This window comes from Diadema setosum, chromosome 17, assembly GCF_964275005.1.
Source record: "Diadema setosum chromosome 17, eeDiaSeto1, whole genome shotgun sequence".
Classification (NCBI taxonomy): domain Eukaryota; kingdom Metazoa; phylum Echinodermata; class Echinoidea; order Diadematoida; family Diadematidae; genus Diadema; species Diadema setosum.
Window position 1 is genome coordinate 16,475,406 of NC_092701.1, and position 10,653 is coordinate 16,486,058.

The following is a 10,653-nucleotide window of genomic DNA, read 5'->3' on the forward strand; positions in this document are numbered from 1 at the left end:
TCTCACGAGCTCAACGGTAAAAATATGACTGAAATCAGATGAAAAATATGGAAGTTGTGACATTTTGAAGTTTTGCTAATTTCTGCAAAACAGTTGTTGTCATAGTGGATACGAATATGCAAATGAGTGAGCTAACCATTGTCATACCCTCACAATATTATTTTCCATCGATCGTGTACAAAAGAAAAAAATAATGACGAAAATTCAATGTTTCTGTCATCATCCAGTCTGAAACATGATGTTATTCCTGTATAGTGATCAGCTATAGATATACGAGGATTTGAGCCTCGGGCATTTTATTGCGTTTGAATGAAAAACTGGAAATATCAAAATTTTATGTATAAACTATATGGCGAGTTGTGAGGGAATGACCAATGATAGTGCTCACTTTGCTACATGTATTTGCATATTCATATTGACTGTTCAAGAACTGTCCCCCCCCCAAAAAAAAAAAAAAAATAGCGAAACTTCAAAATGTCATAACTTCCTTATTTTTCATCCAATTTCGATCAAAATTATACCGTTGAACTTGTTACATTTTACTCTTCCTTATCAGACTAACTTGATATTTGGACTGGATTTCCCCTTTAATTGTAGACATTCACACAGGTATTTGTGGGAGAAGGGGCGCACTTGCAGCGAAGTAACCCATGTCATTTCAGTAGATCAAAAATCAGAATACATTTCCCATTTCTACAGTAATTGAATAACGATTTTTTTTTTTATTTCTGAAAAGACATTGGCATGAAAAAATAACTGCTAGAGACTTCTAGTTCTTAATACTTTTGAGGGTCATTCGAGCTCTCCTATCTTCTTTACCAGTCATGGCTGACGTGAATCATTTCTATGTATTTAGGTCGCTGTGTATTTGCTACAACCAGAATCTGCAGACTTCGCATCATTCTCCCACAACAGTCAATCCCGCCATGACTTTGTTGTTAGTTTTGTACATTTAGAATATTAGAATATCATTTCACCAAGGCATTGATATTCGTGTTTTGCACCGTTCCCAAGATTTTTTTTCAAAGGCCCTCGCGCTGTTTCTAGATAGCTGGTTCTCGTTGGCGGGTGCCAACAGTGTACTGAATCCAGTGGTATCGACCCTCTTTGTTCCTCTTGCGGAGGGCCTTTTACGGAGGCTATCTCCGTCAAGTCAGTCATGCTTGGCACGCACACTGGTCTGCTGTAGAATTATTCCTTAGTCCCGTGCGTTATATTTTACGATGTCGAGAGCGCAGCGTAAAATCAGACGCAGACGAACGTTTGTTGTGTCGGGTGATGTAGGGCCTCACTCTTTCCAGTTTATTTAATTTATGTAGTCATAGTCAGTGCTGTCAGACTAAAGGTGCTTTGAGTGGTTCCCAAAGAAAAATAGATATCACCTCCTTTGCAAACGTTTTACAGCAACTTGTGTAGTATCGAGACAGGACAACGCATAATCATGTCTGGACTGGAAGGTGTTGACGACGTAGATATTGATCAATCAGGAAAGTTCAAGTACATTTTGATTCAGCTCAAATCAGGAGACAAGAAAAAGTACATCGTGCGAGGATACGGGCGATGTGGTTATCACGGTAAGATACCGAGAGTATCCGCAACTCGCAAGCAGTCTTGATTATCCTTTGTCCAACATAATCAGATAATTAGCATAGATCATGTAGATAGAGTTTAATTTTACTTTGATAGCCGAATAGCTACACACTGTGCCCTGTGGTGTATAAATCTATAAGTATGTATTGTAGGCCCTATGTGTCAGTTGTAAGTTCTCGGAGGTCTTGCATGTTAGCATTCATACAAGTACAATCTGTAGTATGAATAATTGAAATTGTTGTCCATCTGACGATCTGTGTTGAATCTAATATGTCTTGTTTCCACTGCTGAACATTGTCCTTATTATTAGTCTACATCATGCTTGATATTGACATTTTTATAATGACGTGGTAAAACTCGAATTCATAACAGGTACACGAAACATCAAAAAGTAAGAGTTAAAGAGATGACACAATTAAGTGACAAATTTGTGAATTCAGTTATTCACATGCTAAGAGCAAAAATTAGTCTAAACTAGTAAATTGAACACAAAAAAAAAGAGTATTCATACAAGCATGCAAAAGCATAATCTCTGAGTCTAGCTAGGAAACAAAATTTAAATGTGATTGTGTTTAATTGTGTACTGTATTTCACTGAAGTTACATCACCCCCGACAGAATATGATGCAATGCACTCTGACTCTCAAAGGTCAATATTGAATAATAAAGATAATCTTCTAATGTGTTTATCACACAGCGGACATATTCGATGAGGTCACTCCTGCCCTGGAAAAAAGAGGTATTACCTGTAGCTGTCCAGGTGGAGGGAGAATTGAACACAATAATGCTGCTAAGACCATCCTGGTCTATGGTTATTCCATGGTAAGTTTGTAGCTGTCTAGCTATTGGTTTGCAGAGGAAATAAGGACTGAATGTTATTTTTGTATCACACCTGACACTTTATCAAATAATGTTCGTACCACAGGCTACACTTTACATGGTCAAAACAATTATTTTTTGTGTGTGTTTTATTATTATTATTATTTTTTTATTTTTTATTTTTTTTGCATTTAGAATTCAGCTGTATATCACAGTAGTAAGCTTTAGCAGTGATGATGGGAACTCTTCACCTGTCTCACAAGTTTGTTCACCGGACACTGTTGAAAACAAATTGAGGTTGACTCAACCCGCTTCTCTAATGTCGTACTAGAAGAGACTACTGTAACTGTAGTAGAGATTGATTCAATAACAGGGCTACGATCTAACAAAGAAATAACAAAGATACCATCCTTTTAAAGCACAGGTGGAATGTCAATAACAATTTAACATTAATTTATCTCGCAAAGCTAAGCGGAATACAATGAGAGCACATAGAACTAGAAAAGAAGAAAGCAATCACAACCAGGCTATTATGCTGCTGGACAGGTGACAGGAAAATGTGCAGTTGGACCACATTGATTGTCCATGTTGTCCATTTTACATGTGCGCCAGACCTTGTAATCAGTACATGTATTGAAAAATCACATCAAAATATGTACATACAGTTGCATGCAAACATCAGAGCATTCTGATTTTGTGTTTAGTAATGTCTAGGCTCTACATCTCCATTGTTTTGAAAGGAAGTAGTGTATCCCATACATGTTTTGTTTACCACATTTTTTTTAAACACAGGAAAAAAATGATATTGGATAAAGTATTACAAATAACTAACCTGGACTTTATTCTCCAGAGGAACTCTAATGATTCCAGTAGAGCAATTGCATTGAAATATTACATACCATCACTTGTGATGAAAAGCAAGATTACTCATGATTACATGATGTTTATGGATGTATCACTGAATTCTATCTGAGGATGGATTAGACAAGCAGTGAAGTGTAGTAATGTACATGTATGTTCAGTGGTGGTTGTAATGTTCTTGTGTTTGTTTCCTTCCACAGGGCTTCGGACAAGCTGATCACAGAATCACCGTTGAGATCCTAAAGAAGAGATTTCCGCACTATTCAAAGATAAGCTATTCCAATGAGGGCTACTGACAAACATGGGGGAAGGTGAAGTGCATGACTCTACACCAACAAGCAATGCCGTGCTGTTGATGACAGCTACAACTGAACTGTACATGCATGCTGAGTTTACCAAGCGAACCATATAAGAAACACGATTGCAGCTGAAAACAGCATGTTATTATGAGGTCAAAGCAGTCCTGAAGTTGTATGATATATGGCTCTGGTGCATTGTCTCATATCTATGGTCAAGAGCTCTGCAGCAAATGTTGTTATTTCTTATACTAATGTTAAAAGGTGCTCTCAACTGATGAGCTTGCACATACTCAGCTGTCATTAAAGGGGAAGCAGTAAAGGCAATCACTGAAGGCACATTACCAGTCTCAGTCAACTTTATGTTTATATACATTTAATCTTGACCATACCTTAAAAAAGTAAAATAGTAGAAATGCTTACAAATATGTACAGCTGGTGGAACATTGTGTCTGTTCCTGAGTGGCTGCATAGTGATCAACTGTGGGGATGATATGCTGTGCACTGTGAACTTATTACAGCCCAGCAAACGCTCGGTAATTTGTTTTCCTGCGTGTTCATGCAGTATGCATACTGTATATATTATTGCAACAAATTGTTCAACAATGATATTTATAGAAGAATACATTTGTACAACAAAAAGAGAAAAAAAGAAAGGAGGTGAACAGTTAATTACACACAAGGTACATACCTATTAACATGTGTGGTAGATAAAATCATATGCAACAATGATTACAATTACAAGAAAAAAAGATGGTGTGTTATTGAGTCCACAGTCTGCTTAATTCATCCTTTAAGTTATTCTATGTATCATTTAGCAGATATGTCAATGCTTACTGAAGATTTACTTAGAAGAACTAATCATTGTTGAAAAAAAAAGAAGAAACAGATTAGATCGGCTTACTGTAAAACCAGAAATACTTGCAGCATGAATTCAGATAGAGGCAACAGCCCTTCTTCCAGCATGAAAATTGTGCAAGTACCACTGACATTCAGTGCTTTTGTGAATCTTTGCTCCTCACAAAATTTGTGAAAGTTTGAGCTCTACACAAATCTGCCTATCACATTTAGGCTTTGTAACTTTAAAGTTGTCATTGAATGTTCCAGTGACCCAAAAAAAGAAAATTTTCACTTTTCTGCAATACATCTCATTTGAATACAGGCTTTTCGTGCAAAAATTTGTTTGTTTCTGTTTTAAAATCTTATATCTTGCTTTCTCGTGGCTGTGTAAATTACTTTTGATGAGACTTATGTTCTTTTCAATGCATGCAGTTGTGAAGTTACTGAGGTCACGCGTTGGGAAGTGTTGTATGGAGGAAGAGAGGGCTGTGGTGACACCATGTGTACCCAATAAGTTCTTGAAAGGACTGCTGTTTTGGAGAAAGAAGACCCCAGAAAGAGGAGAGGGAAGTAACATAAAAGGGGAGTGTAAAGAAGGCAAATAAGTGATAGTGGAAGGTAGCTGTGAGCTGGAAGTATTGTGCTTGTAAACTGTACATGATTTTAATAAAAATTGTTCTGGTATTTCTAGTTTCCCCGCGAGTCATAAGTCAGTACATTGTGTTGTGCATTATTATATCAACTGTGATATCAGATATGTCATTTTAAGCTCACTTGAAACAGTCAAGTGAGCTCATACATTTTTTTGTATATCATGTATTGGGCATTATCTGCCATCTGATATCCAAAACCTTCAATTGAAAAGAATTTTAGAATGATTTCATTTCCATCAGCAACAGATTTTTTTTTTTTCTCACAGGCATTTATGAAAGAATGATATGCAAAAACCAACCAAACAATTTGAAAATCAAATACATGTAATTGGTACAATGTAGATATAAAATGTAGTACAAGTTTATAATTTGGATGGGATCAGAGGGATCCACAAAATAGCTTTCCTTGCAAATCTTGAAACCCTCACGGGAGAATATAAGAACAAATATAAAGCTTGATTAATGAACATATAATCAAAACAATAGAAAAAAGTCATGAAAGTGTGTGTATATATATATATATATATATATATATATATATATATATATATATATATATATATATATATACACACACACACACACACACAAAACAAAAAAACAAAACAAAACAAAACAAAAACTATATTATAAGACTACCTAGGCTATCCAGACTGTGTCAAAACAATAGAAATCATGAAAGTGAAGTTATATACAAAACTGCATTATAGACTACCTATCCTGACTGTGTGTGTCCTTATGCGCTTGTACATGTACTTGTGCTTGAGTATGCCTGGAGTGTGCCTAGAGTGTGAAGTGTTGATGAGGATACTGGTGAGCGATAATGTTTTATACGTGTGGATTATGGACGTTGATCATGTACATTTTGAATAGCTTTTGTATATATGTGTGTGTACATAATGTACATAGGTTTCTTTTGGCCCCTTTATCAAAAGTTGATTCAGTTATTTACTACTTTGACGAGTATAAGAATGCAGTTAAAGGACAAGTCCGCCTTCATAGACATTTGGATTTAGTGAATGCAGCAATATTAGTAGAACACATCAGTGAGAGTTTGAGGAAAATTGGACAGCCTGTTCAAAAGTTATGAATTTTTGAAGTTTCTGCTTAGTCACTGCTGGATGAGAAGACTACTACACCTTGTGATGTCACGTGTACAACGATATAAAGAAAACAAAGAAAATTCAATATATTTTCACTTTTCTCGCATAATAAAAGAACGCTTGACTTGCCTCTTTCAGAAGGCAGGGGGAATAATATCACCCTTATTCCTCTCATAATGACTCTAATAGGCCCTATGTTGGATATAAAATGTTTCTTGTAATGATTGTCTTGTAATTTGTTTGTTTGCTTACTTGTAAGGATCGCCCGCGGCGTCTGTCCGTCAGTCGTCCGTCCGTAACGCTACAAAAACTTGAATAACTCTCTACTGAGGACTTTAATTTCAATCAAACTTGGAGGGAAGAGTGGTTATACAAAGTTACACATTTTGCCAAACATGAAGGTCACCTCAAAGTCAAAGGTCACAGGCAGGGGTCAATTACCCTTAGGGCCCAATGTTAAGTTTTTACAGTGCGGTTTATGGCTCAAAATTTTGATCCATATGTCTGTTTAAGATCAAACATGAATGGTAGACATCCCTTGGGGAGTTAAAGGTCACCACAAGGTCAAAGGTCACAGACAGGGGCCAACGAACTTTTAGGGCCGTTTCGATTACTGGAGTATGGCTCAAAACTTTTGATCCATAATTATGTTCGTTTGTGACCAAACTTGGCTGGTAAATGTCCCTTGGGGAGTTGAAGGTCACCACAAGGTCAAAGGTCATAGGCGGGGTACATGAACCTCCGGGAGTTAGAAAAACAATTTCTTCTACGCGCATGGGCGAGACACATTTTGGCACTTGCCTTGTTATTTTTTTTTTCTTCATTTATTTTTGTATCTTTGGTGCGACTTTGTGAAGCGATCAGGGACATTCCATTATACACTGCGTATCAAAAAAGGTAATCCAACTTTGGAGTACTACTATTTTATAATTGTCAGCCATGGAGAGTGCAATGCTGGTTGTGAGGAAAAAAGAACTCTTCCTCTTTCCATTGGTACCTAATTATGTTGACAAATGTAATGCATGACTGAGCACATGAACTTTAAAGACAACGATGACAAATTGCACTTTTTCCAAGTTTGCTTGTTATTGTGTAGGAACAATGCAAGTCTCATTCTATGGATGAGATCTGTCAATGAAAGTGGCCAAATAGGCCAGCCTGTACGAATGGAGGTTTGTGTTTAGGGTTTGCGTTTAGGATTTCTCCTAACATTTTATGGTCCATAACCTTTAACATGGCCACCTGTCCAATAACTTGGTTACTCCAACAGAGGCCAACCCGCACAGTAGATTTTTTTCTCTGTTCATATTCAACACATAGCTCGCAGCAACAAACCATGTCTTGAATATGAAAAGAGAAAAATGGGTAATGATCTGGCCCATGATGGGATGGACCAAGTTATTGACAACGTGGCCATGTTGAAGGTTATGAACCATAAAATGTTAAAAGAAACCTTCAACATGAACCTGAACAGGTGTGAGCCCTATAGAGCTCAGTGACTACCATCCAATATTGTGATAAACAGGCACATTTGGAGGCTTTGCGCGGGGTGGGGGGGGGGTGTTGTTGCTGTTATTTCGCCTATGCTGGATGGAGAATGAAAATTTTGTTGGCATTGGGCCTAAGTACAGACATTTAGGACCTACACAGGGCAACCATCGAATATATCGCTTCTGGCATTTAACAAAACGACCACTGTGGCTGCCTTTAACGCGATTCGCTAAGTGAGGAGTTTCGGTCGAGTTCGAATAATACAAAATTCCAAAAGAAATTCATTCAACTGTCCAACTTGTCTAGGGAGCAAAGTTCGCAAAACGAATCGTTTATTGCGTTCATCACTCCCGAAGCAGTTCAACACAAGTCGTACAGACGGACAGTCGTACAGTCGTACAGGTGAGCACAGAAGACGAATCGAAGATGTACAGTAGAAAGACAGGACAGTAGGACAGTCCTACATAAAATACAGTTGGAGGCTTTGAACTGTTGAAGTAATTCACACTTTGTGAGGGATATAGCCTAGCGTTAAATTTTGTTGTTAGTTGGAATTTTTGATTAGGTGTAAACCAGTACAGGAAACTGGAGATTGCAGTTAAAGTGCAGGTATTGTTGTTAGTGTCAGTGGAGCTGCACTTTGTTTGGGTTTAATTTTGGTGGGCAATTGAGTTGGGACTATGTTAGGATTACCTGTGGTAGATAACAGGGAAGGGTGTATAGCTCTTTGTGCATTGTGCCTTCTCTATATCCACAGCTAAGGATCTTAATAGCACCATAAGATGTTTTGTTAGGGAATTAAGTTGGCCATCGCACCATGGATGGGTTTTTAATTGGGTCTGTGTTTAACTTGGGAAATTGTGCTCCTTTGTCCTTAGTTGTTGAGGTTGACTTTTTGAGTGTGGGAGAGGAGTTGGATTTTACAGGATCTCACCGAAGACAGACCTACAGTATGTAGGGGAGAGAACTGTCTGAAAATGATGATGAGCTGCTGCTCATCATCAGTCAGTCCAAGTGTATCGTCTTTGAAGTTGGAAATACCTTGTGATCTGGTGAATATGTAACTGTGGTTATGTAAATAAAGCTGCTGATGTCAGCTGGAACTACACACCAAAAGTTGAAGTCTCCCTATGTTTGAGTATAGTGCAATTGGGTGATGCTTTCCCCGCGCGTATCTCCACACTGTCTAAATTGGATATGACGAATTTCGAAAAGTAGGAAGACCTACGAGGTTCGAGCTTGGTGATCTTATCACTCTGGCGTTCGAGGAATATACTGACCACTTTGACTTTCTGGCGGGCTTTCCAAGCCAAAGATATTGCAAAAGCTAACTTAGTTCCCACGCCAAGGCTACCAGCAGAAGTTGGGTTCAAACAATGGGGGACTACACAATTTAAAAGGGGCCTTTGTTGTTTGCTGGAGGTCAAGTTTATGGCTAAGATAGGGCGCAAGCGTCCAACTCCTATACATAATAGAGGCTGAAGAGACATACAAATTAACAATAGGGGCTCTAGGGGCAGTGCTGCAAGCTGCCAAACATCGAGTTGCAGGTATACAGATGTATGTAAGATACATGTGTATGTAACAGTATACCAGCTATATACAAAATTGTCACCATGAGTTAAATCACAGTACACAAGTTACATTCAGAATACATCTAAGCAATAAATACACGATAAATAGCGATGAAATAGAGTGAAAACTCTTATGTATCTTCACTGCATACTGCTGCAGTGACAACCAAAACAGGAGGCATCTACTTCAAATCCTACTACATTGTATTGAGTATACTGTGTACATAGTGTCTTTGCTTCGAAGTGGAATAGCGCCCTCATACATTGCTGCCTACCTATCGGTTCCAGAGTGGTGACTACTCTGGGTTGTGTAACACCGTGCGCACATGCAGAGCAATTGACGCTTTCGCCAAATAATATGCTTAACACCTAACTTAGCCTTTAACACTTAACATTATCCAACGAGGTAGGCATAAAGATTATCTTACCTCCTTCATTTTCAGGATACGATCTGTTCGATTCATTGGGTCCACTGGAATGTGTCTGTCTGACACATTTATTATAGTAAATGTTTGCCATATCAAATCTTATTCTTTTGCCAGTTACCGTCATGTTAACTACAGACTTGAGTGTGTTACAATTCATTCAGGTTGAGTTTGGGGTTTATAGAGTAAACCCAAATAATCAGAGGCAGAGATTTCATCAAAATGAGACCAAGGGGAAAAACTAGTTATAGTATTTTTTTCACGCGTCAGAAATAGTTATGTCATGTTGCATTCACATGATTATGCATATAAGAAGAAGTATGTCATGTTTTGACAAGTCTCTTAATGAAATGCATGCACATCTTCACTAGATATCCATTCTGGCCATGAAATCACATGGAAAAACATGCATCAGGCATAAAACATTCGTTGAGTTCCATTCAATACTAGTAACCTGAAAGTAACTTCAAAAGAAGTTTAGTTGTACTGAGTGGGTCCATTGTTTTTATTCAGATTTTTACTCTTATACCCGTGGAAGAGTGGTGAGTTGATGATATTTACTCTCATCACCTCAGCTTATTTGCGTAAATAGTTACGCCAAATTTCATTGTTCATAGGTAAAACTACATGTGAACATTCAAAATTGTCTTAGTTCTACCGTTACTTCTACCGTTATTTTAGTCTGCTTAATTAGTCTGTGTTGAGGTAAAGACGAGCATAGTGTGAAACTGCTCTTTAGATACTGAAAAAGGGTGACCTGATCTGGTCGATAATAGTTTAACAAATTAAAATTATAGACAAGTGCGCGAGGATATGAATATATTTACACTACATTTTTAGGTGTAATAATTGGTTGTTATGATGGAATACTTTTTACTCCGCACAGGCAAATGTTCAGGCTGTATAGAAAATATATTGTCTATTGGGCTCTCAAAAAAAAATCTTCAATCAGTTAATGGTGCTCCGGATTATAGACCTAACAAGCAAAGTGAATAAGTTCTG

General features: G+C 37.6%; 1 protein-coding gene across 1 annotated transcript; it reads left to right on the forward strand.

Moving 5' to 3' along the window:
- Window positions 1–1,145: 1,145 nt before the first annotated feature.
- Window positions 1,146–5,089, forward strand: LOC140240437 (14 kDa phosphohistidine phosphatase-like). The gene is made up of 3 exons (XM_072320205.1): window positions 1,146–1,574; window positions 2,287–2,411; window positions 3,470–5,089. The coding sequence occupies exons 1-3, from the start codon at window positions 1,442–1,444 to the stop codon at window positions 3,563–3,565; spliced, it is 354 nt and encodes a 117-aa protein (XP_072176306.1). The 5' UTR covers window positions 1,146–1,441; the 3' UTR covers window positions 3,566–5,089.
- Window positions 5,090–10,653: the final 5,564 nt, after the last annotated feature.